The 27,428-nt window shown below is 41.3% G+C and overlaps 1 protein-coding gene across 3 annotated transcripts in view; it reads left to right on the plus strand.

The window, feature by feature from the left end:
- Positions 1-639: 639 nt before the first annotated feature.
- The window catches only part of FNDC3A (fibronectin type III domain containing 3A), a 118,911-nt gene continuing 92,122 nt past the window's right edge, over positions 640-27,428 (plus strand). Inside the window, exons 1-2 of one of the 3 annotated variants that reach the window (XM_083821616.1) lie at positions 640-791; positions 16,978-17,106. In XM_083821616.1, the coding sequence (XP_083677742.1) occupies positions 17,005-17,106 (102 nt within the window). In that variant the 5' untranslated portion in view covers positions 640-791; positions 16,978-17,004. Of the gene's footprint in view, positions 792-843; positions 979-16,974; positions 17,107-27,428 lie in introns of those variants that run through there. The other 2 variants (XM_083821617.1, XM_083821619.1) reach the window with 2 other exon arrangements.

Raw genomic sequence — 27,428 nt, forward strand, 5'->3', positions numbered from 1 at the left:
TGAAAGGACAAACATTAAGCGAAAGATAATCACGAATTAGCATTCAGGACATTGGCTGAGCATTGCAGGTGTTGAGGGAAGGTGGGTCCTCCCTACAAAGTGAGTGGAAAAAATGTGTTTTTTCCTGGCAGAGGGGATGGTGGATATGGGGTGTATTTGGGCAGAGATACCTGTCCTTTCCTCCTCCCCCCCAAGAAGGAAAGGCTGAGACTGAACCTGAATAACTAGTGACAGGACTAGAGGGAATGGCCTCAAGTTGCACCAGGGGAGGTTCAGGTTGGAAATGAGGAGACATTTCTTCTCAGAAAGAGCAGTCAGGCACTGGGACGGGTTGCCCAGGGAGGTGGTGGAGTCACCGTCCCTGGGGGTGTTCACGGAAGGGTTGGACGTGGTGCTTGGGGATGTGGTTTAGCGGGTGACAGTGGTGGTAGGGGGATGGTTGGACCAGATGATCTTGGAGGTCTTTCCCAACCTTAACGGCTGTGTGAATGCGGGCCCAGCTCAGGGCTGACCCCAGACCCCACCCCCGCCCCACACCTCCACCCTCAGGCCCCGCCCCTACAACGGCCCCGCCCCTCCCCGTCCCCACCCTAGCGGCCCCGCCACCCCCGCGCAGGCGCAATGCGCGCCGGAGCCAAGTGCCCCCTCGCGGCCCCTCCCCGCCCTCCACCAAGATGGCGGCCGCGCTCCGCCGGGCGAGGAGGCGGCGAGCGCTGAGCCCGCGGGGCGGCGGCGGCGGCGGCACCACCCCCGGCGGCGGCACCGGCGGCGGCGGCGGGAGGCGCTGACAGGTGCGGGGACGGCGGGCAAGGGCGGCTGCGGGCGAGCCGCAGGTACCCCGGAGTGGGCGGGCGAAGGGGTGGGGGAAGCCAACCGGCTGAGCGGCGCCGCCCCTGCCCGAGCTGCGCCATCGGGAGCTGCCCTCCGCCGCCGGCGGACAGCGAGCCGTTAGCCGGGGCAGCCGGCGGGGCCATGGCGGTGAGTGGCTGCGCCCCTCGGGGGCGAAACTTTCCGCCTGCCTTCTTCCCCCTCCCCTTCCCCCGGGGGGGGACCGGGGGCAGGCGGGGAGGGAGGCGGCGGCGGCTCCTGGGAGCGCCGTGCTGGGGGTGCCGGGCGTGCCTTTTTCTGCCCCCGAAATGTGCGCGTTGCCCTCGCCGGGACGGCTCCCTGCACCCCCCCCCCCGCCCCCGGCTCCCTCCCCGAGGTTGGTGCGAAGCCCCGCGGAAACTTTGCGTCGCTTCCCGGCAGCTGGGGAGCGAAAGCAAAATCGAAACTTTGCGGCGGGCTCGGGCTGCGCGGAGCCGAGGGGAGAAACGGGGAAAAACAAAGGGGGGGGGTGGGGGAGCCGGTCCTGCTGCGGGGGGCATCCTGTGGGGAGCCTTAGGAAACTGCGTAACTTTGTCAAATTATTTTTATTAGGCGATTTGTTAGCTGCCTGGAACAGCAGGTGTTAGTCCCGAGCATCTCACGTCACCAAGTAATTCCTGCAAAACCACCTTTCCTTTCACAATTTAACTCTATTTAATTGAATACGTAGCTGGCCCTACGTTTCATAAATAGTCACGAAGGCTCGTGAATTTCTTGCCGTGGAGCGTTTGGTAGCTTTGGTCTCAGCAGCACCGGAACCTGCAGCTTCTAAGCTTTCAGCTGGAAAGAAGCTGTTTTGTTGTTATGGCAATGGGCAACTTTGGCTTAGTGCAGCCTGGGTGTACAGAAGTGTGTCTGTAGCCGTGATGTGAATCTGCATGCATGGGTGCGTTTATATTCCGTGTCGTGAAGTAGCGTGAATCACAGCCACTCAGCAGTCCTCAAAATTCACAAACTGTAATCAACGAAATTTGTTTTTCCGCGTTTCTTTTTAAGGAAATAGACTTAAACGATTGTGAAGTTCGACCACGTGACGAATGGAGAAGTAGTGAGCTTTCAGGTGGGGAGAAGGCTGGGCACGCTGGAGCTAGCTGAGTATGTATGGTGCTCAAGGTTGCGAATTGGAGAGGGTTCTTAATAGCTGGCGTTCCTACTGAGTGTTGGGGGAGTGGGAACGGTGCAAATCGAGTTTGGAAAGAATCGGTTACGTGAGGACCATCAGGTGCCGATTTTGGCTGATGAAGCCTCAGTTGAGAGAGACAGTTCTGTCCTCAGAAAGGCCAGCACTCAGCAGTGGGTTGCTCAGGTCACTTGGTCAGGATGAGAGCGTTCTGCTTCGAGCAGGCTCCTGGACTGACTACTCTAGGTGATAATATTAACCGGAATCGGCTGAGTGCCTCAGGTTTTTCAAAGCGGGTGAAGACCTGAGGCTTTTTTGCTGTATGACAAACTCTAGGTGTAAGAGTTGCTTGAGGCTCAGGTCATTACGTACAACGCTGAAGTTACCAGATTTTAGTCTTAGTGGCTTTTCTACCATTTTCAGACTTGGAATTTCCACTACTTTGTGGACTTAACTCAAAGGCTTTTTATTTTTATAGGTAATAATGTAATGGAGCTGCAGAAACTTGAGTTATGATTCAGACTAATAACTCATTTGCTTTGGGCTGTGAGTTCTGTGGATCTTGATGCTTTTGTTTGTTATTCTTTGCCTTGTGGCCATTTAATTTAGCTTGAATTTGGACCTACATCAGCTAACTCAGTGTTATGATGATGATTGTTCTGGCTCAGGATACCTAATGGAGATCCTTCCTAATTGTTATTGCAACTTTAACTACTTCACCGAACGTGCTGCTTCAGTGTTCTGTCTTAGCACTTATTGGGAAGTAAAACCCTTCAGGCCTGACTTCAGGAGAGGTACAATTTTTCAGCTCGGTCGATACTTTTTCCTAAATGGTTATACCATCTAAATGCTCTTAGGCAGCTAGCTCATTTAACTTGCTGGCAGGTCAGTTCTGAAATAGTGCGTGCTATTGTAGATCTGTTGGTCTTGAGAAGTATTGAGTGCTTGGAGGTATGAGGTGCTGGTGTTGTGCTTGTCTATTGATACCTCTGTCAAAGTGGTGAATCCTATAATCTAACCCCATTCCCCCACCCCACTGTGGGTGGGTGCAACTGGCAAAGCCTGCTCATTCCCCAGCAGACGGGTACTGGAGAGGACAGTTTTTGTGATGCTGCAGGCCTGCTTCCTAGGCAGCGTTGTCTGCAGCCAGTGATGTTTGGTGGTGGTGCCTTGCGGAACCTGAGGAATTCTCATCTTCCCTCCAGCATCTCTGTACCTTTTATTGACCTCCAGCCTCTAATTGTTATGAGATTTCTAGTTCAATCTCAGCTAAAATGTCTACAGGTAAAGTGTCATGTTTCATTGGTGTATTTCCGTGATCTAAAATACAAATCGGATTTTCTCAGTTATATCTGTCAATAACACCTCTATATTTTATCATCCATTTCTTTAAGACTATTGACTTGGGGAAATTCCCAGGCAATTTGTAGCAAGATTCAACTCATGCAGTTTGTGGTGCAGGAGCTGAATTGAGCCTTTGCTTTTCCTATAAGACCATATCTAGTAAAAATAGATTTGACTCAGACTGTCAACTCCTTAGCTTAGCTAAAAGATAGTGCTTGTATCTCAGGGAAGTGATAATAGTTTGGAATGCGTACACTGCTGCTTTTTCTGTACAGTAAACACAAACAATGTTTGTTTTGCTTGTGGGGCCAATGTTTCCTGAGCTGCAGAGATGAGCATTTTTGCTTGTGTTTTGCCATTACACAGTAAACTTTGGGCTTCCTTAATGCCCGTGTTCACTGGATGTCAGTACAGAAACACTATTAACATTTTCCTTGTCTATCTGTAAAGTTTCCTGGTTTTGTTTATGTTCGGTAGTATTTTGGATTGTCATCCTGGGGGGCTGTATTTTGTAGGGCTGACAGGGTAGAAGGATGCTTAGAAAGTGCCTGTAACACCTAATAGCGCCACATGTTTCTGGCAGGTTGTCATCTTTAATTGTTCCAGTCAATCTACATTTAGTTTCAGGTTGGACAAATATTTTTGAAGTCTGACCCACGCCCCCAAGATCTGGTCCTGTTCCAGCTGTGCTTCCTTCGTGTACTCCTGAGCCTGTAACCAGTGAAAAGCTGAAGACTTTTTTGATAAGCTGTCATAGATGGCTTTAACAAAATGTAAATGGAAGTAGAATTTGCTATGACATTTTGTCAATAATGAAATATTATTTGTAGCTAGTGTTTTCATGCTGGATGACTGTGTAAAGGATTGTGTTATTACTTTTCACGGATATATTGGTATAGAATGTTTTTCTGTTTACTGTTACAGAACTTCAGGGATGGAATATCCATGTGCTTTCCAAACCCTCTACTAAAATTTTAATGGCACATTCCTTGGCAGTGTCTTCACAGTGCCTCTCAAATGGAGTCAGAATGGACATACTTCACCCTTTTTATGTTTGTGGTCCCCAAGAAACTTTTGTCTTTATGGGGCGCCTGGGCCCTATAATTGTACTGTTCCACAGTCAGAACATCACCAAAGTTAACATTGGTACTCTGTCTTTCAGTTTGGTATCTTCTGTGCCAAGCACAGTCCCAGGAGGAGCTGGGGCAGTAGTTAAACAGGAGTGCAGGATATGTTAATATTTTTACCCTGCCCCAGCTCAGCTTTGCTTCCAGAACTGCTCTGAAGCATTTAGGACAAAATTAAAGAGTTGCAAACCATCGTTTATAGGTAATGGAAAAATATTCAACTTGATTACTTAATTACTTTGGGCACAAAGAACTGTCAAAACATCTTCAAGTTTTCAATCCCAGTTTAACCAGTAAACATCATTCTTACAGGCCTTTAGGAAGAGAGAAGACAGGCACTTTCTAAGATGTGATAAATCTCTTCTGCTTTCCAGAAACACTAAAACAAGTCCTTCTACTTCCTGGCAGCATATGGGCTTCTATAATATAGTGTCAAAAAAAACCCCAACTGTTTCACAGCTGTGAAAAATCACAAAACTGAGCTGATACACTCCATGATTGCAAATAACTATGTATCGAAGTCTGGGAAAGGCTGTCTGCGGGGCAAGTGACAAGGTCCAGAAGGATTTATGCTGTGAATAGTAACTTGATTCAGTAACTGGGGGAAAAGGAGTACGTGGCACAAGAATGCTAACTTTACCTTCTGCATGATAGTTCTTTTTGAATGCGCTTTGATTTTTATCCATTGGTTGCATTTAGAACTGTGAAGCTCAATTCTTAATGCTGTTTGATCCTGAATAACTCCAGAGGAAAATGAACTTCACAGATCCAGAACTTCTTTTACATCTACTGTAAAGTAAAACAAACAAATTTATCTTTTACGTATGTAAATACTTCTGTGTAAATGCTGTCGAGTTTTCCCAAAGTGCAAATCCAGTGTCTGTGGTAATTAAAGCCCAAGCTGTACTTAGTATAAGATCCTACAAGCATGGGCTACTGCCAAGCTCCTATTTTCCTCTAGTTGATGTAGTATACTCAGTACTGTATCTTACTCCACTGATTACAAAATAAATCCCTCTTCTCCAGCTTGCAGGCTGTAATGTTTTGTTGTTCAGTGTTTGTTGTTCTTTTAACTGGAGAAACTGCATCCTCTAGGTGATCTGACAGAAGGAAACTGAGACATAAGCCACAAAAACATCAGGAGATGAGCTTTGTTTTGGGGCAGGCAGGCACCTTGTAGATGGTGGCAGTGAATCAAGTTGTAATGCATGTGCAAAAAGTTTGCCTGTAGCTGAAAACTAATCTGTAAGCAAAAATTGAATGTCTGTACCAGCATAAGGCAACCCAAAGCAAAACCAGGTGACTTGCAATGTCTTGGCAATGAGAGATGACGGCTGGGGTGCTAACAATTCACGAATATTTTAGTACGTCTATCTGTAGACTGTTTGGGGACTTCCTGCACTAGCAGTAAATATAAGCTACAAGAGTTACCCAATCCTGTAGAATCTATTAAAAAGTAAACAGAGAAGACCATGCTTTCAGAGCACTCTCTCTCCACCCGCTTAGTCTAGTGTGAAGACATGGAAACAAAGTCCTGAGAAATGAGGACTGAAAGAAGCTGCAGAAGTGGGTAGTGACAGCTGACAGTGTTTAGTCCTAGATGCGGCCGGAATAATGTCTAGTTTTGTGGGTTTATTTTTGTTAATGGATTGTCAGCCATTCTGTGTTGCAACTCCACGTGTACAGTAGGAAGCCGAGGACAGTTTTGTCCTCTGACTGGTTGGGCAATCAAACTGGTTGGTCCCATGGGGTTTTGGGGGGCTAAACTTTCCTCGGAGGGTGAGGTGGAGCTTGGGAGCAGGGAGTGCTGGCATCATCTGAGAAACAAGCACCAGCACATGCTCCTGTTTTGATGGTCTTCCCCTTCTGTAGTTGTGGAGACTCCTCCATTGGAGAACTTTTCGTGAATTGCATGTTTAATTGTCAAGAGTCACATTCAGCTGGAGCGCCCTGCTTTAGTTTTGTGGCATCCAAGTAGCTGTCTCAGCACTGTTCTGGCTGAGTTTAATACTGGGGAAGTGAAGCACCTGCCGGGGTGGCTGCCCATGGACTTTCTCATATCATAGTCAGTAGCTTCACAAGTGCTACACATTGATGCTGCAAGAAGCACTTCCTCTCTGCCCGCTTATTCCTGTGCTTGGCAGTCATTTGCATGTATGTGTAGTGAAATGGATCAGGCAACTGGTCTACCTTAAAATGGAGCAACTTTTTGAAGAGTAACAAACTGGAGGATAGCTTTAATTCGCTGTACTCTTGGCCAGTTGCTTGTAGTGGTGCAAGTGGGAGTTGCTAGTGTTATTGAGCAGAACTGACTTAGAGCAGTTTGTCCTCATAAAAGAACATCTTTCAGATGTGCTTGTCAAGGCTCAACACCTTTTTTTGGTGTATTCTTACTCTTGAGAAGTAGTTTCCACATGCCTGTCTTGGCTTGTCATGCTCTGTGTTATTATCCTGTTCCTTACGGAAGCAGAGACCTGCAGGTTTTCCAAAAAAAATCAGTGCATGGTTATTTTAAATTATTAGAGTTGTGGCCTCTGATCCTATGTCATCTTGTGTTTGGATAGCATAGTTTTCATTTTTTCAGAACAAGCAGGAAAAAGCTGTTTCGTAAGAGTTCTTTAAAAACTGCTGCTTGTTGTTCTTGAATTGTGCCCTCGTTGTAGCTCCGAGACTGGCAGCTGTCTCTGCAATAAATTTGTCTCGCTGACCAGTCACCTCACCTTAATAAAAGGAAATGCATGATTTTAGTTTGCCTTAAAAGAACTATATGAAAACTTACTTAAAAACTTGGCCTCGCTGCTCATGGCTACCAGAAAAAGGGAGTCGATAACAAATGAGGAAGTAGGTTGGTTCTTGGCATCGAACGCGCTTGTTTTCTTAAAAAATAAGCATGTACTTAACCATTACTTTTGCCTTCATTTCTGTTTAACTGGGAAAGGCCAAGATGTTTTTGAACCCGTATGATCTTCAGAAAATAAACCGAAGGAAATCCAGTCCTGGCAGAATCTTAGGAGAACCTAATTTAGCTGGTTTAGAAGTAAAACTAAGAGAGTTCAAAGAAGTTTTTGAGAAGAGTAGTGTAAAAGTAATAAAACAGCCACGTAGTTTAGACCAGTGTACCATAAATAAAGTTGAACTACATTCGATTTCTTTGAACTGTGTAGTATATTTTCTGCACAACTTACAATCTCGTTTCTTTTTGAGAATCCTTCCCAAGAATATCTGAAAGGCAGCTGATCCTGCAAGACAGAGGAGGCCATGCTCCAGCTCACAAGCGAGGTGCAACAGGGAATCTGGTAAAGACTAGGGACAAGTCGGCCCTCTGGTGCTGGCAATTCACTCGTTGATTTAAAATGCATGCTGTCAAATTAGCTCTGAGTATAGGGAACAGCTTAATTCCCTGTTTTGTGATACAGCTGTAGTTATCACTTCCCAGAAGTTACACAACCAGTTTCAGTTTTTTTCTTTCAAGAAAGGAGGGACAAATTGTTGGAAAGTACTGAATTCTCCTGCAGTAACTTCATGTCATATGTAGTTCATCCAGATATAGGCTGTGGATGGTTTAATAAGAATCTAATAATTGTAACATTTAAACCCAGAATGTGGTGCTTTTGGGTAGTCTTCACTGCATTGCTCTTGATAAACACGCTCAAGCATTTCATAATCTAAGTGCCAGACTAGGTGAGAAGTGGTAAGTGTCCACGAACATCTTGTCCCTTTCCAGGTGACTGATTTATCAGTGTCTAGTTCTTCTCTGTGTAGTCCTCACCTTCAAAAGTTTAGTTTTCTACATTAGCTGCTAATAAGAGCTGAGCCTGTTTGGCTCAGGTTCAAAAACCGCTAGCTCATAAATAGAAATGCATTAAACTTGAACAGCTGGAGTGTTTCCAAGTATCTACCGTGCGTTCTCATATAGGTTATAGAACACATGACATGAATGCATGAACTGCACCTGAAGCTGCTCCTAAATCATTGCAGTTCACAACCTGGAGCATGAAGGTAACCTGAAGTAGGTGTTGATTTATTATAATATATTTAACTCCTGCAGCGCTAAGGTTTATACCTGTTCTGCGTGGCTTTGTCATTCGTGCTTTGATGAGAACAGGCAGTAACTGTTGGGAGGGAGTTGGAGCCAGTGGCTGTTTTGGCTATTCAAGTACAACTGGCATTTGCTCACAAATCAGTATTTTCACCGTAATTGTATTGTGTTCATTGTACAACTTTGTGTTTGCCTTCCAGCAACAACAGTATGAACAGAGATGTGTATTTGATTTCTGGCATTTCTTTGGGAATTGCCTTTAGTGAATCTGTGGCGCCACTTGTGAGCTATGGGTGGAGTATTCCCATAGATTCTTTTTTTTCCTTTGGGGTATTCCATTGCTTATTAAAACCCTTCGCAATGTATTTTCATTTTCAACTGTTCTGATTTGCAGTTTCCAGTGATTGTCAGTTTGACGTTGTTGATTCACTTTACAAAACTACACTTTTTATAATTGTTATGTATCTGCCTGTTTGCAGCTGTAGTATTTTAAACACCAAGACTGAAGGGAATAGCCGTTCAGTTTCACATCACTTAAAAGGAGGTAGACATGTTTCACAAAATGTTTTTCTTCTGACAATTTCACTATAATTTGACCAAAAAAACCCCACAACTCTCTCTGTTCTGTTACAAAATGTTTTATCAATTTTTCCAGAAATTGCTTTTCTAGAACAGGAAAAAATGAGAAGCGAAGTACATATTTTTAAATAAATTGAGTATTAATTAAATTATCAATTCAAAACTGGGAAAAAAAAAAGTATATCCTGGTATACCACAATTGCCATGTCTGGAGACATGTGACTAGAAAATATTGCAAATCTACCGGGCAGAAGAAATTAAAACAATTCTGCTAGCTTCTGTTTCTTAAAAACAAACTATTCAGTTTGTTTCATAACTTTAATAGCTCAGGTGCAACTTTATGGATCATTGGGTAATTTTATTCTAATATGTTTCTATACCAGCAACATCCCCGTATCTGAGCTTTATCCAGCAGTGCATTAAGTGGCATGACTAACATCTGTCACATACGCTTTGTTCTTTCCTCTTCACCCCAGGGATGTATTGGTGTACTTTGTTTTCAGAATTTCCCCCAATTTAGCATGTTTGTACATCTTAGGCTCTTGTATTTGTTAACCCTATCTGATGACTTCTGAAATGGTTTGCTGATTGGAAAGATTGGGAAGATAGCAATTCTTACAAGTTTCAAACTGGCAGGCAGGTGATATCTTTTAAGGACTGTAGGAAATGATAAAGAATGAACATATCTCCCAGTAGGCATTAAAGAATGGATATGGTGAGTACTTCCAAATGCATAAAGCACTGGAAGAGTTTAAATAGTAGCTTGCATCTTCTTTAAAAGAACAGTCACTCGGATGTGAGGCTCTAACCTAAATAACAGGGCTTTATTACTTCAGCTTTTTCCAGGATATTTATTTTTAAAGTGCCCTGCTGTCTTCATGTTGGAGAAGGCAAGATCGCCGCGTTTCTTTCACTGGGGCTGGGGGAAGTTTTTATGGCCTTTATGGTTCTGGAAGCTCAGTCCTTGGTCTCTGACAAAGCCTAGCAAGCGTTGTCTCCTGTGCAGAGCAGATTTTCCTCCTTACTGGAAGTTCTTCGTGCCTGTGGCTCCTGGGGGAGCGTAGCTGCAGAAGAACCCAGGTGAGGAAGGAATGCACACCTGCTCTGCCGAAGCCCACTGGGAAAACACACCTCGTGGCAACCTCGAATTGGCAGCTGTAACGTGAAACAGGCTGAAGCACGTATGAAACTGCTCCGACAACAAAGTCTTGGAATGGCCCTGGTTTTGTCAATTCTTATTTAAAATCAGCATGTGATTTGGAAACGTTTAGTGTTGATTTCATCGAGCCTGTTCCTTCTGCTGCACCTTTCTGTGTTAGGCACTTCAGTCTTTTCCCTGCTCACCTTCTGTCCTCATGCCCTGTAGGATCATGGCCCTTGTGTGCAGTCCTCTGCAATAATAACTGTATCTGTTGGTCAGTAGATTTGACAGAATTAGGATGTCAAAGAGCATAAAGTTGCTGTGATTGTTGTGGCAGCAAGCAGGTAGGTAGAGAAGAACAACTCTGTAATCACAAAAGAGGAAAATTGCAGCAACGCAAATTTCCCCATCAGTAGGCACCAGAGAAACCACTGGAGGGTGGCTCTTTGGTTCTGATCTATCGAAAACCATGTAACTTCAGCATTGCATGCCATACTTTGATTGACTTATACTTTGGTGTTTATAGAAAAATAGGACTCTAGAAAGGGCCTTTGGAGACTGTGTACTTCAGCTTCTCATCAGGACCTTGTGTGGTCAGGTTTTGACTTGCTACAGCAATGGTCTCTAAGCTTCTTGACTGCACCCCTGTCAAGATTTTTTTGAACATGCACCCTGAATGGGTGTTCTAGTTATTCATAAATTATATACGTGTACTGCTGTACTAATATGTATATTATAAAAACAATTAGAATGAGATAAAGATGAAAAAACACTATTTAAATATCTTTTTATTAATGGTACAAAAACTACTTTCTTGTGCACCCCCTGGGATGTGTACACCCTATTTCATCTGCAAGATGAATATTATATAGATCTATGTGTAGATTATAGATATATACAGATAGATTATATACAGACAGATATAGATTATAGATATATACAGATTATATAGATCTGCAAGATTAATATTTTGCTCCATCTCAGGACAACCTGTGCCAGCACTACACAGGTCTCCCTCTGACTGTGCCTTTTACCTTACGGCCAGATACAATTTCCAGTGCTGCAGTTCTCCATCACTTCTTTGACTTCTGTCATGCACCCCCAGGAAGAGCTTGATTTGGGCTTTGAGTAACCACCCTTCAGGTAGTGGAATCCAGCAGGTAGTTGACCCCTTGTCTTCTCTAGTTCTTGTCACTTCTCCTGGTCTGTCATGTGCTTTTTCTACCGAGGAGGTAATTGGGAAAAGCACAGCTGGACATGGTATTCCAAATGCCACCTTGTAAGTGCTGAGTGGTTGGGAACCATCACCTACCTCGCTCAGCCCACCAGCAGTGCTTCTGCTATTGCAGCCCGGCGTGCCGTGAGGATGCGTGCTGCTGACTCATGTTCTTTTACCTTGGTGATCCAGCTGATTGAATGCTGATGTGCTTTCAGAGGCTGTTGTTAAGATCAGCCGCTAGACTCTTGGAGATGGAAATGCTGATCTTTTTCAAGAGCAGAGGAAACGCGCTGCCTGGTGATTTCAACCTTGCAATATTCCTTAACCATTAATGAATGAGTGAGTAATAAGCAGAGTTGTGTTCATCTTCAGAACATAAAAGTAATGCCACAGAAACATTAATGGACCAAATCTGAAGGTATCTAAGGACTGAGTTAAATTGTGATTACAGTTCAGGAAGGCATACTTTGCCTACTGAACTACTGAGTGGAACTTAAGTCTTTGAGCCTTAATGTTATTTTGGCTTGTTAGTGCAATCGGTTCCATAATGGTTCCTCAGGTATCACCCCAGAGCCTCTAAACAAGTCATATACAGTAAGTATAGATGCCTTCCATTGTTTCAGCTCTGGTAGCCTTCAGAAAAATCTCCTTCACAGTCTTCAAATTTGTAAGACAGGGAAAATGCTAATAGTTCAATTTGGGGTAGCAGGGAACAGTTTGCTGTTGAAGTCTTGTACAAAGCATTAACCTACCCAGCTTGGTTGAAAACTCAGACCTTGCATCTTCCTTGAATCCTAGAACAGCCTCAGCACGGATTTTGCAAGAACAGTGTCAGCTGAATTAGCAATCCTGTGTTACACTTTGAATGTGTACTACTAATTCAGTATATTCAGTACCAAGACAAAAAAGGAGATAGCTATTCATGCAGCAGTTGTTGCTGTGCATGAGTCAGTATAGATTTCTAAATAGCTGTGCCTTTAATGCACTGCTGACAGAAAATTGCCTCAGCTTTTTCTATGCGTAGCATCGGTATTACCTACCTGTTCATCTAAGGTGTCACCTTCCTGGTCTGGTCTCTTTTTAATATGCCCTCAAGAATGGTGCAGTTAGTTGGCCTTAAGTCCTTGGTGCAGTTAGTTGGCCTTAAGTCCTTGGTGCAGTTAGTTGGCCTTAAGTCCTTAGACTTATCTCACTTCATTATTTTACCCCTTCCCTACTATTCGTTAGTGGTGCAGGAAACCTTGACTAGACCAGTGAACTGTTTGTAGTGGCTCTGCAGACTGTCGGATGCAGCCTTCCCTTGTTGTCTGAATGCAGGCTGCTTTGCTTGTGTCTTCTTCGAGACCTCATTGCTAAATGAGGTTAACCTGTTGATATAACTCATGTTAATAGCCTTTTGGGGAGCTTTTGTTTTTCTAGCTGCTTACTTTTAATTATCCTGTCCTTCTTAGAATCGACCCTTCACAGGATTGAGTTATTTTTTTTAGAAAGAATAGCTTTACCTTTATGTATTAAAACCTTTTGTTGTGTCTAGCTTTTTCATGTATTCATGCCATTTTAGTGTAGTAAAATGACTTAGTCTCTTATCACTGTTACGGTTTGTTATTTCCAGACTTCCTTCTGACTCTTTCCTAAGAGCTGACTTAAAGACACATTCTACAATGACAAGCCAAGAACGAATACCTTCCCTTCCTATCTGAAACTCACCCGCTCTGTAATTCTGCATTTACCAATAATATTCGAGGGCTGTCATTCCAGTTTTAATCCATGTACTGATTTTGTTCAAGAAAAATGCATAAATGCCAGAAAAGGTCTGATTGTTATAGCAGTGCTCTTATCAGTCCCTTTGTCAGCCACACTTCACCAGAAGATTCTCATCAAGTTAATTGGATAAGATTTATTTCATCAATCATACTTATCTTTTAATTCTTTACAAATAACATCCAGTCTTGACTGTGAACTTGTTTGGTCTTGGATCACTGTTGGCTAACCTGAGTATATTGTCCCATTTGCCCTCTTACAGTAGAGTATTTAATGGAAGGCTTCTGGTTTTCTTCCAGACCTCTGAGACTTTCCCAAGACTAGAGTTATCTGGAAGCATGTTTCAAAGATCTAGTTAGATATCTCTCTTCTTCCAGAAGTTGTGAATGCCATCTAGCTGGTTCTGCTGATTTAAAAGCTCTGATTTGATACCTTTACATCAAATGTGATATAATTGCTTTTGGATCTGAGATATGCTTGTTGAGCATTTCTGCTTATTTTGACGCTAACCTTTTGTTTCTTTTATGACATCTCCTTCCTCTGCTACACAATACTTCTTTTTCAAATTTCTGTCTGTTCTTATTTGTCCTCATAGCAAAAGAAAAAAACACCTGCAAGTGGTGGGCACACCACACCTGACTGACTGACAAGGTTATGCACACTGACTTGTACAGATTGCTGCCTCTTGACCACTGGTGGGGAGAAGGTTTTTAATGGTACGTGTAGCATGGGCCCACACTGGTGTTGGGTTTGTCTGTAGTCTTCAAGGCTAGTTCAGAGGCGTTGCAGAGAAAACTAATATTGTATTGTCAGGAAAGCATTGATTTACTTCTCTTTCTAGATGGATTACACAGCCTGACAGGTAGTACTTTTATTATTGTTGTAGAGGGTGTCAGGAATAACACTACCTGGTACCTCCTGTCAGGGCTTATCAATGAGCAGCAGTGCTTCATCTCCAGAATAAATCAAACGCTTGGATCCAGACATGGAACTTACCCATGTCCCAGGTAAAGCACTGAAGTCTGCGCTACCATCCTGAGCGCTCCGTGCCTGTAGGAACTTGTTTTATATGAATCAAATTGTTGAGCACCCGTGAGGACATCAATCAATGAATCTGAGACCAAATATTATTATATGTCCAGAAGTGGTCATTAGCTGTCATATCTGAGTTGATCTCGGTTAATTCTCATTGATGTCCAATTTGATAGATATGTTTTGATTTTTGCTCAATAAATGGTGCTAGCACTGAGTGTATAATAAGTTATGAAATCAGTCAAAAAATCATTGTGCATGTGATGAAGGAGGTCAGTGCTCTCTTATTTAAGAGGCATTTGCAAGGTAGTTTGGGAAAATGAACTTTATTCTATTTAGACCTGGGGAAATTCAAGCTTGGATAAGTCTAGAAGCATGTTCTCTTAGTTTGGAGTACTTTAATTACTTTTGTCTGTGACACTATGGATAGGTATTTCCATGTATTTTGCACTCCTGTAAGATTAAGAGATGGCACAAGAGCAAGCCTGTTTATAGCTATAATCATGGGAGAAGGGATGCCTTGATTCTAATCCTGCTTCTAGGCTGTCTGTTCACTTTACATTAAATGGTCATTGGATAATATCCTGGGAAGCGTACCGTCGAACTTGCCAGCTTGAAAGATGATCCAAATAACTTTCATCAGCCTTCTGCCACCTGCAGAAGTGACGGGGACTGACTGTAGCCTGGAGGATTTTTTGATGAGTGGCAAAGCCTTTAAAGTAAGGTAGGAATATAAAACTGTCCTCATTGCTTGGGAGACTAATTAGTCTTGCTAAGCAGCTATAAATGACTTGATATAAATGGTGATGAATTCTTAAGTAATCACAGTTTCAAAGTCTTTTAACCTATAGTTTTTTTTCTAACTTTAATCTTTGCAGAGTATATCAGGAAAGTAAATAAAATATAAAAAAAAAATCAGAATGCTTTTTTTTCCCAGGTTCACAACTTTATAGTAGGACAACCTTCAGCATGGGAACAGCTTAATGGCACTGTGTGCCCATAGCTGTATGACAAGTTTATAGTGCTTTGTTAATGCATTTTCCAGAAAACGCAAACTCTGATTTGCATCAGTATTCTTGTACTGACAGCACAGTATCACAGATTTCAGCCCATGGCAAGTGTATAACATCATCTGCCTGAGAGGAGCAAACATGTAAAAGCAGTAAAAAGGCTGGGGTAGAGACAGTTTTAGAGACGCCTTCTGTGTAGTAAGCTGTAAGAGCAGCTCTTCAATCAAATAACATCTCTAGAACTTGGTGCTGAAGTCATTATGCTGGTATTATCCCTTGAATTTTATTGGGTATCTCTTCATTTAAAGTAAGTTACATACTGTAAATAGCAAGCATCTGTGTTTATGAACAGATGGTATATTTGTGTTGGAAATTTAGAAGTGTTCGTGGAGAGTTTCATTAGGCAGATAATCTCAAGGCAGAACTTTGAAAGCCAGCAACATAACTGACTGTTTAACTTTAAAATTGTACCTACCTATTTTCACCAGAGAACTGTAGATACTTGCTAAGGGAGGCAGTTCTACTCTAGAAATAGTATAAGCTTTTTCTCAGCTTAATCATTATGTATATGTTTGATGTTAAACACTTTTTTCGGATGCAAAATGTAACTAACATGGGAATTCTGAATGTATCATTCACCTCTAGTGAAGTCTTTCCATCTGTCTTTGTTTTGTTGAGAAATTTTGGTTTCTTAATTCTTGTTGATCTAATTCTTTTTTTTTTTTTCTTTCAATAGCTAGCTGTACAGCATCCGGTTGGGGCAGAGTTAAGACCAGTACACTAAATCAGTGTAATCTGATTTAGTTTTTTGAAAGTTTTTTTAACTTTAAAATGAAGTAGAATTTCAGAAGCAGTTTGTTAGATTTTTCACACAGGAAGTATGTATGATTAAATTGTAACTTTTAGCTTTTCTGGTCTTAATTCTTCATACCACACCAATACATAATATACTATGGCTGGTTAATGTCACGGATACTAACAGAAAGCAAAATTCAGCTGGGTGTTTCTCTGTTACTTGACACTCATCAGAGTTGAAGTGGTCACTGCTTTCATTGACCTCTTGTTTGTGTTTGTTTTTTCTTGCAAGTTTTAGCTACTGGTAAAGCTGTTAAAGGGTTGCCCACTGTTTATCAAAACAACATTGCTTTAATTCCAGGGTTAATTTATTTTTTTTAAGTACAGATAGTAAGATTGTGCAGAAACTTTTTAATTCATTTTTCTCACTTGGACATATCAGTTGTCCCTAAAAGAAGTGTCTTGTTTGATGTAATACTAGAAAAAGTAGGTTGGTGATACAAAAAATAGTAGCGCTGCTGTCCCTGTTCTTAGATCTGTTTATACCACTTTCACATAAACAAGAACACTATATATTGAAGTTCTAAGGCAACTGCTTTGTTTTCATATCTTTCCAACAAGCATTTTGTAACCAGTGACGGTCAAACTTCGACAAAAATCTTCCTTTATAGTCAAAGTTTAAAAAAAAAGTTTCTTGACTCAAAAGGCTTTGATGGCTCTTCTAAGGTCTAGCCACTAGAGGGGGTCTAAACCTACCCTCTGTAAGCACAGTTTATCATAGTTCATGAAACATCTTCCAGTTTGCATAATTGCTGGAATATTGTGGCAACGTACTTTTTAAAGGTGTGTGTAACTTTAATTTAAAAAAAAAGACTATTTTTGAAGGGTAACAATTCAGAAATACGTATATAGTATAACCATTTGAATAACTTTTTCTTTGCAGGTGATCTTGTGAATTTGTGAACCATCAATGATGGCAGAACACCCACCATTACTGGATACCACTTCGATTATAAGTAGTGAAATCCCTCTTCTAACTTCCCCTATTGTTAGCGGTGATGGAGCACAACAGGTAAGAAAACTTCAGTATCTTTTTTCCTTCTTCCAACAGTGTCATTGACATATTGACACTGTAAAAGATAGCCTCCTATTTTTGTGCAACTCTGGTCATACATGTATTTTAGAGGTTGGGGTGAAGATAGAGCTTGTGCAGAGAAGAGATTTGTTAGGAGCATGAAGCAGAAAACCTGTCTTCTGAAAGAAAATTTTCATAGAAAGATGGGACTAGACAGCTGCCAAGCAGTCCAGCAATGCCTGAGTCTTAATTTAGAAGCTATATATTTACATTGCCACGTGACCTTGTTGAGCTTAATAAGCCTCCCCTTATGATAGAGCTTATTAGCTCAGACACATATGCTAACAACTTTGGCCTCTAGACTGACTTTCTTCCTTACAACTGAGTATTTTGAATGCTGGGACTTGCTTTTGTTTGTTAGTGTCTGCCTGGACACTTCTTATATTTTGATAGGCAGAAACGGTCAAGCTGATGGCTAAGAAAAAAAATTACAAATGTGGTTTTGGAAGACTTGAGAAGTGTCAGCTCCAGAGGGAGATAAAATTAAAAAAAAAAAAAAAAGTGTTAGCAAAAACATATATCTTCTATATCTTTAACTTGAGAATATTTTAGGCCCAAGAGAAGCATGATTCTGGAACAGCTTCCAGGGGGAGAAAAGGGATAAAACAAACAAACAAAACCTAAGTGTCTTGGAGTATCTGAACAGATTGAGATCACTGCCTGTTATAGCAGGAGACTGCATTTGATGATACAGGAAAGGCTCTTAGTCTGCTGTTCCTGTGTTTGATCTTTATGCAGAAGAAGAAATTATGAGGGGAATTGTTTTGTAGGGTAAAAATACAGAAGAGATCTAAAATGAGACTGGAGCAGGGATTGCAGCAGTTCCCAAAATTGTTTTTGGGCCGTGGTAAGATCTTTACATTGTAGAAGCTTATTTACAGAGAAAGCTGGTAAGTCCCATTTAATAAAGGCACAGACAGAAAACTCCAGAACAAAGGGAAGAGACAATACTCAGTCTTGCTTTCTCTCCCAATTCCGCTTTCAGATACTGAATTTTAGAAGTAGTAATCTGTAGCATGTAAGGAAAGAACTGTTACTGTTTTCTTGCATGATCTGCCTTGAAAAGTTCAATTTTAAAGCCTTGCAAACAAGAGAATAAAGCATGCCTACATAAAGTTAAGCACTCCACCACCATTTCTTTTCTTTACCCATATGTAAATAGTCTTTATACTACTATTCAAAACTTCTCATAGATGTATAGCAGATTACTTGAGGCTGGAAGCAAACTCTGGAGCTCATGTAGTCAAACTTCCCCTTACCCAAAGCAGGGTCGACTAGAACAGGTCATGCAGGACCATGCCCAGTTGGGTTTTACACATCCATGAGCGTAAGGGACTCCACAGCCTTTCTGGCAGTTAGTGAGGGCGGTTGAATACTGGGGAACAGTGGCATAATTTCTTACATTTCAGTGGAAGTTCTTATTTTGGTTTGTGCTCACTCTTTTGTCCTTTCACTGGGCACTGTTGAGAAGACTGTTTTGTTTATTCCCACCTTTCAGGTATTCATACACGTCATAGAATGGCTCGGGATGGAAGGAACCTTAAAGATCACCTAATTCCAACCCCCCTGCCATAGACAGGGATGCCACCCACTAGATCAGGTTGGCCAAAGGCCACATCCAGCCTGGCCTTGAGCACTTCCAGGGATGGGGCTTCCACAACTTGGCAACCTGTTCCAGTGCTTCACTACCCTTACAGTGAAGAATTTCCTCCTAATGTCTAGTCTAAATCTGTCCTCTTTTAGTTTAAGAGGATAGATTTAGAAGTTAGATTTCACTGTTGAGAAGACTTTTGTTTATTACCCCTCTCAGGTATTCATACATACTAATAACAAGATCCTCCCTTGAGCCTCCTCTTCTCCAGGCTGAACAATCCTAGCGCTCTCAGCCTCTTCTCACATGTCAAATGCTCCGGTCCTTTCATCATCTAGCCCTTTGCTGGACTCTCCAATACCTCCATGTCTCTCTCGTACTGGGGAGCCACGGACTGGGCCTAGTACCACGTCTGACTGGGGAAGGATCACCTTCCTTGACCTGTTGGCAGTGCTCTACCTTATGCAGCACAGGAAGCTGTTGGCATCATTTGCCATGAGGGTGCATTGCTGGTTCACATTCAACCTGTCCATTGGGAACCTCAGGTCCTTTTCTGTAAAGCTACTTTCCAGTCAGTAAGCTGATGGTGTGTACTGTTGCATGGGATTGTCCTTCTCCAGGGGCAGGACTTTGCATTTCCCACAGTTGAACTTCAGGATGCCTGCTGGTCCATTTCTTCTGCTTGTCAAGGTCTCTCTGGATGTCAGTGCAGCCATCTGGTGCATCAACCATTCCTCCTGACTTTGTACTATTTGCAAACTTGCTGATGGTGTACTCTGTCCCGTCATCCAGGTCTTCATTGAAGATAGTAAGCAGTATCTGCCTCGGTACCAGCTGCTGAAGTAGACAACTAACGAAAGGCCTGCTGCTGGACTTTGCACTGCTGCTCTACAATCCTTTGAGGCTGGCAGTGCAGCCAGTTCTCAGTCCACCTCACTGCCTGTTTAATCTGTAATTCATCAGCTTTCGTATAAGGATGTTATATGAGACAGTGTCAAAAACCATGCTGAAGTCATGATAAACAGTATCTACTGCTCTCCCTTCATCCACAAGGCTAGTAATTTCATGGTAGAAGACTATACAGAATTGTCAGGCTTGACTTCCCCTTTGTGAGTCGATGCTGGCTACCCCCAATCACCTTTTTTTAATCCATGATGTGTTTAGAAATGGCTTCTAGGAAGACTTGCTCTCTCATCTTTTCATCTTTCCGGGGATTAAAGTGATGTTGACCAGCCCCTGTAGCTCCCTGGATCCTGCTCCTTGCCCCCCCTTTTTTTTTTTTTTGAAGATTGCAGTGACATTTGTTTCTTCCAGTCCTTGGGAACCTCCCCTAATCACCATGACCTTTCAAAGATAATAGTGGCTGAGGTGCTTGTTCTGCCTTCTCCAAAAATAACGTTAGGAAGCTGTGCTGTCGGACTTCCTCTGTAATGGGGTAGAATTTCGAGTCATATGTGCCTAAATGTTCTTTTGGGGATAGTTTTTCATTAAAATGCTGCTGCTTTTTCTCCTACTAAGCAAGATTAAAACTGGAAAACAAGCAAAGAATTTTTTCGAAGAATGAAGTTATGGGGGTTTCTGTTAATCTTAAAGGAAAAACGTACATGCTGTAGGTGGGTTTTGTTTTTAAAAAAGTTGTTCATTAAGAATACTGTCTAAAGTGGAACTGATAGTGCTAGTGTTTTGGGTTTCCATGTTTTTTAAAAGGTTTTCAGAAAGTATTGGGCAGACTTTCTATGATCAATAGTCATTTTTGTCTTTTCATAACCAACAGTTATACCACCGTGTTGCCTTCTGTCTTTGTTCCACAATGACTAGTGAAAGTTATGACTCGTTTTCTGTCCTTACTTTGCATCTGATACATGACTCATGAAGAATTTGCAGATGCACTTATTCAGTGGCAGGAAACTTTACTGGAAACCCTTTTTACATCTGGTGATGTAAAAGTCATCACTAAGTAGAAAATGGTTTCTGTATCTAAAACACAGGCAATCCAGAATTAAAGGTACTGCTTCCTCTGTCAAGGTTGACCAGTTAAGACTTACTTCAGAGGAATGGCAGCCAGACCATTATGTAATTACAAGCATCTTATAATACATGCATAACAATGTTATGATACTCTAGTGAAAGCAGTATGTATTCAAGTACAAAACACTGTAACTCTGAGTTTTGAAAAATATTTCAACCTGGATACTAGTTTGTTTTTTTTGTTGTTTTTACAACTCTGAGGTTACAAGAAGTGTGAAGGCTGTAGTCTTCACAATGGAGTTGCTCATCTTTTTGAAACTGTCTCTTACTTCCTTAGCTATAATACAGATATTCTATAGGTGTTACTTGCTTAAACTACAAAAGCTGCATCTATCTCCAGTTCCTTTTGTAACAACATTATCATGTTGGATTGCGTAACCTACAACATGATCTACACTGCTGGTGGAACTTAAATGAGCCCCCACAATTAAAATTCAGAGCTGTACTTTGTGTATATAAATGTTTTTGTTTTCGTGGGTTGGACTAATTTTTCTAATTAGTAGCAGTCATTCCTGGCTGAAAAAGTAATGAAAGCCTACTAGAAAAATACTAATTTTAATATTTTTGTTTATATGTTGGTATTTCCTATGTTAAATGTTGGCTGTATCTTAAAACTTGTAACTTCTTGTTCAGCTGTGAAAAGGTGAACCCCCACTGTCTTTGCATCATATGTAAAGTTAAATCTTACAGTAGTTAATTATGCAGTATACGCAACTTAAAACACAGTAGAATTGTAGAATCTTGAGGTTGGAAAAGACCTTCAAGATCACCAAGTCCAACCATCAACCTGACCTACTGAGTGCCATCATGAAACCATGTCCCTTAGTACCACGTCCACACATCTGAACAGCTCCAGGGATGGAGACTCTAATGCTTCCCTGGGCAGCCCTTTCCAAAGCTTGACCAGCCCTTCCATGAAGAAATTCTTCTTAACATCCAATCTAGACTTCCCCTTGCACACGTTGAGGCTGATTCCTCCCATTTGTCACCTAAGAAAGGAGACCAACAACCTTCTTTCAAGTAGTTGGTAGGGAGCAATGGGTTCTCCCCTCAGCCTCCTCTTCTCCAGATTAAATAACCACACTTCCCTCAGCCACTTCTTGTAACTCTTGTTTTCTAGTCCCTTCACCAGCTCTGTTGCTAGTCTCTGAACGCATTCCAGCAACTCAGTATTGTTCTTGTGAGGGACCCAAAACTGAACAGAGACAATGTGCTGTCCCACCAGTGCTCCGTACAAGGGGACAGTCACTTCCCTCATCCTGCAGGCCACACTACTGATGCAGGCCAAGGTGCCATTGGCCCTCTTGGCCACCTGAGCACACAGCTGGCTCATCTTCAGCCAGCTGTCAACCAACACCCCGAGGTCCTTTTCTGCCGGGCAGCTTTCCAGCCACCCTTCCCCAAGCCTGTACCACCATGTGGGGTTGTTATGACCCGAGTGCAGGACCCGGCACTGAATGGGGTTGAATGTCATGCGACTGGATGCAGTAGTAACTATAACCGAGTTACCAAAAAGACACAGGCTGCTAGGTACTTTTCTAGAACAGTTCATATCTTCAAGATCTATTTCAAATACTTAAGTTTAAACTGCTAGCAGAACTTTGAAATAGCAGTACAAATATTTGAGCACGTTAAGATGAAAGGTCATATGCTTCAAATAGTAGAAAGTGTTTGATCAGGTTGAAGCTGTAACTTTCCACCACGTTTTAAAACAAAACAATTCACAAAGTTGGAGTAGTGTGCATGTACTGGCAGAAAACGTGGGGAGTTTAATTTGGATATTGCAGCTTCTGTGTTGACATTTGCATGCTATTCTGTGCTGCTGTGGGAGACCGCCTCTTTTTGTGTCCCACAGAAACTGCTATTAGTTTCATAGGACAAAACTGGGGAAAAGGAAGAGCGGAGACTGAGCCCATTAGCTCCTTCCTCTCTATTACACATTGATTTTTGCCCCTTCTCACCACTGTGTTTAACATGTAATGCACTCCTTAAACCTTGGTGATGAGTAAGTATGGGAAAGACCCATAAGGAGTTGAGAAAATCCAAGTGACACTGAGAAAGCACGGTGTGAGGAGAGAAGTGCTTAGGGATTTTTCATGTAAGGGTAACTACTGCAGTGAGGTTTACTGCGTATTGAGGTTGGACAGGAAAGATGCAGACAGTCCTGGTTCACTGGGGGAGGTAGATTAATTACAGAGGAGAACAGGGAGAAAAGAGTTCAAACTTTCTTTAACAGATGTTGTTTTCTTAATATTAGATGGAAGTTAAATTGTTCTGGAAAGTTTCTACTGCACCCAGTGCACTTCCAAGGCAAAGCAGTAAATTGCTGACACAAGTTTGCAGCAACCCTGGAGTTCTGGGCCTTCTTTGCATCTTCCCACTAAAACTAATAGTTGCAGTGAGACATCCCTGTATAAATTTGATGTCCTTTATTACCAAAACCACAGATAGTTAACAGGTAATGGGCTACGCAGGGTGCTGTTCCCTTTTCTTTGGGGAATGGGACACGAAGTGCCTCACCTTCAGTCAGCTTTATTTCTCAGCAAGACATAGTCATAAAGTAGTACTTCCAGCCTGTGAAGCTGGTCACTTACCTTCCAAACTTTATTCAGGTGTTTAGATGCTTAGTGGGATTTCTAAAAATCCCGCTGTGTTTGTGTGTGATATATATGGTGTGCGTGTATATACACAGCATGCGAGTTTAAGTGCAAATTCTTTGAACTGAAATAGGTATTTAGCATTAAATCTACAAGTTACTTCTGAAATGATTTTCTTCAAACGTTAAGACTTTTGATCTTGAAGTTACATTAACCTTTTAATGCAGTCTTCAGCAGAGTAATAGACAGCTATAAAAACAAGTAATTCTAAGAATCCTCTTTTTTTGGCCTTTTAATTACTTGTTTGCATATGTGGAGTTACAGAAGAAATGTAACGAAGATCTGAACTAGGTTACTAAATGCTTTTCTTCAGTTTTAGGTCTGATGCTTCTGTTTCTGAAAAGCATATGGTACATTATCAAGTTCCAGCTTGCTTTGTTTTTGCCTTGCTGCTGAAAATCAAGCCTAGAACTGCATATGTTTCATGATCTTTTTCCTCTATAAGAAAAAATCTGTGTTAAAAGTTGTTTAACAACATACAATGTTATAAGTGTTTTCACAGCTTTCCATATTGTTCTGTTTTCCTTTCCTTTATCTTTGTTTTGATTTCACAGAGAACATGCGTGGCTGCTTCTGTCTTTTTTTTTTTTACATCCCCTTTGTCTCCATTGAATTGGCAGATAAGTCTAACTTAGAGGGGGTTCATTAAAGCTTGTTTTAGTTGACAATTATTCTTCCATCCTTCAGTGACTTCATAGCATTGAAATGTAACAGAATTATGTTCACTGAAATCATTGGAACTCTTCTGCATATAATGCTGCAGCTCCAGCATATGGAAGCTGATTATCAGGCTTCATTTTTTTCCCAGTGTTGATTAGTACTTTTGTGTAGCAGTCATCACTGGAAAATACATAATCAAACTTGTATGGGACATTCCATATACAAAAAAGTATTTTCCATAGAAGTTGTTGCTGGTTATGATTTTAAAAAAAAAAAAAAAAAAAAAAAAAAAAGGCCCTGAGGATGTAAGTTTTGATGCCTCAAGGTTACTATATCCTTGCTGTGTCTGAGTTGCTCGTATTCTTTTGGTCAGGAAGAGAGAAGTTTTGTCTCAGTTAAGCATAGACTTCTTGTTGTCTTTGAGAACAGATTTTTCTCTTGTGTATTTAAGCTGCATCTTTGATTGCAAATGCACTAAAATTTTGCTTTACATTTCCAAGAAGAGGCTGTCATTCTCAGGAGCAAGTGAGAGGATTCAAAACTCTTTTGGGTTTAGTTATGTATGAATACTGTGCTGCTCTTGGGTAGCAAGCAAAAAGTAGCATTTGATTTACTATACAATTTAAATTTGCTTCCAAATATATTTATTTTAGTATTTACTGAAAAAAAGAAAGTAGGAACAGGAGTGAAGGCTATGTAGTCCAAGTCTTCCTACTTGTGTTCAGCATGAAAATTCATGGAATGAAATAACCTCATAAAACTTCTTTGAATAGTCCTCCTCTTACTCTCTAAATGTCTGATTTAATTTGCATGCTGTGAATCCTGAATCAGTTTTGGTCTCTGATATGGTTAGATTCCTCCCAAGGTACTTGGGGCAGGGGTTCCCCCTGTGGAATGAATCTCTTCTAGAAGCTGACATTTGGGAGATTTGGATGACATGGGAAAATCAGACTCAAAGGCAGCATTAGTCATTCTTTCTTGCTAATACAGCCAACAGGGAGTAGTAAGCATGTCTGGAAGATGATCTCTTCCTTATTTTAGGAAGGTGACTAAAGATCTGTGTGCTTCTTTTAATGAGATGAGAAGGTGCAAGTTGCCTGGAGCTGCAAGCATTGAGGTAGGCCAGTTCCTCTCTGAGGTCTGTTGCAAGTGGACCCAGTTCCTGAGTCTGTGCTCCTCTATCAGTAAGACTTGTATTCCTCTCCTGGACTCGGGCATGTTGATGGCTCCTCTTTGTGCCATGGGACACTTGGCGTCAGGTAAACTGGAGTCAAACCAGCATCCTACAAAGTTGCCCTTACTGCTTACATCGGGTTCTTCAGGCTCCCTCTCAGAAGATGGATATTGTAATCTCTTCGTAAATTGTAGAAAAAAATGCAACTGCTTTGCAAAGTTATTTTTAACTGCAGAAATTCAACTCTTAAAGTATGTGAGAATTAGACTCTTTGCAAACAAGTCATCTGAAGTACATCCCTTGCTAGCTAAAACCTGTTTTTCCTGGTGATTAAGACATTTCTCAATTTTTAACTGGGCAAAGTCCATCTAACCTTCTGCATATTCCAGAATTATACATTTTATAGAGCAGACAGAATTACATTCTTCAGGAAGAAGTGGAAGGAAGTAGATTGGGGTTTATGCGCCATAATAAAAATGGCCTTTGGCTCTAATTTCTCTTCCTTTCTGTTTGAAAGTAGAGGAGAAAAGACATAGGAAAGATCTACGGGCTGTAGTGATTCCTCCCACTGACCCCCTGGTCCAGGACTGACCAAGCCTTCCCAACCTGAGAATTAAAGGCCAGAGCCTTCAATTTCTTTTCTAACTCTGGTTGGTGTTGTCACACAGTGTTTTGATACACAGATCTGCACAAAACTGTATGTATGGGGAGCACTTTTGGGAGAGGGAAATAAAAAAAAAAACTACTTCAGAAGCTAGACAGTGAAACTCATACTATACTTTTTTTTTGAGGAAATCCTATTTTGAATAACTTTAGAGTATAGTTCTTCTTTTGGCACTTCATATTGTGGTCTGGATTTAACATTTCTACCTTAAATAGCAGTCTTTAATCCTGTGGGCTTTCACCTTATTCCTGTACCACCAAATAGGAATCTGAGCTGTCATCAGTAACATTGGGAAATACAGAATTCTCTTCTAGTCCATGTACTTCATTAACCAATGACTTACATAATTTTCAGATTTTGTAAACTCCTTAGAAAACGAATGTCCATACTCTGTTTCATCTTATTTATTTTTTTCCTTTAATTTTACAATTGCATTGCAAGAGAGGAATTGTTTTTTAAAGGATATTTATACTTTAATTCAAATTCTTAGTTGTTGTTCAGTTGAGTTCTGTAACCTAAAATGTCTTTGTCGAGATATGGAGAAAAGGAGAAGGTCATATCTTCTCTCCCATCATTTAATATTGATTGAAATAACTCTGATATAAATTGCAGAATATAGAATTCACAGCCAGAATCAGCACAGCTGCTGCGTACTTGGTGAGCATCTCCACCAGTAACCCAATGGTGATGTAACTTCTTGGTGGCAAGGGGGAGAAGTAGAGTATGTTTCCCATCTGTGCTTCAGAAGCCTGAAGGAGGTCAAGATACGTGCTGAAAAGGCTCTGCCTCAGCCTACGTAGGGAGAATCAGTCGTAGCTTTATGACCTTTCTGAAATAATGTGTTCAGCTGTTAGGCCAAAGGTTGATTATGACTGCTTTATAATCTTGTATATTGTTTCTCATAAATGCCAAACCGGTTGCACATGTCTTCAGACATGTCAGTAATATCTGGACAAAGAAATTCTTTTGGGTGAAGAATGCCATTGACTTGCATCATCACTTGAATAGTTTTGAACTGTTTACCTCCATTTCTTAATCTCTGCTAGCTTTTATAATGTTTGTAGGGTTTTTTTATTGATTGTTAGGTATTGTATGGAGGCAAAATACTAGCAACTCTATAATGATGGTACAATAGTTGAGCTTGTTTTAAATGTGTGCTAACCAGCAAATTAAGATCTTCCCACCATTAAGATCAACACAACAGATTCAGAGAGACTGGGGTTTTTAAAAAAAGTAGGCTTTTGCCCAATGGAACACCGAATAACATGTATTTGGCGGAGTACTTTACGTGGCAACTGCTGGTACAGCTTGCAGTCAAAGTACAGGAATTATAACACAAGAATTTTTTGATTTTTCTAAGCATTTAAACATCTATATATCTGTAGCTTCTTGAGCAACAGGAAGATGGTTGGTTTTTTTGTCACTTTCACTTAAGACAAGAATCTCTGTTAAATTAGTTTTCCAAAATTAAATTGGCAGTCCTCT

This window comes from Anser anser (genome assembly GCF_964211835.1).
Source record: "Anser anser genome assembly, chromosome: 1".
Lineage (NCBI taxonomy): Eukaryota > Metazoa > Chordata > Aves > Anseriformes > Anatidae > Anser > Anser anser.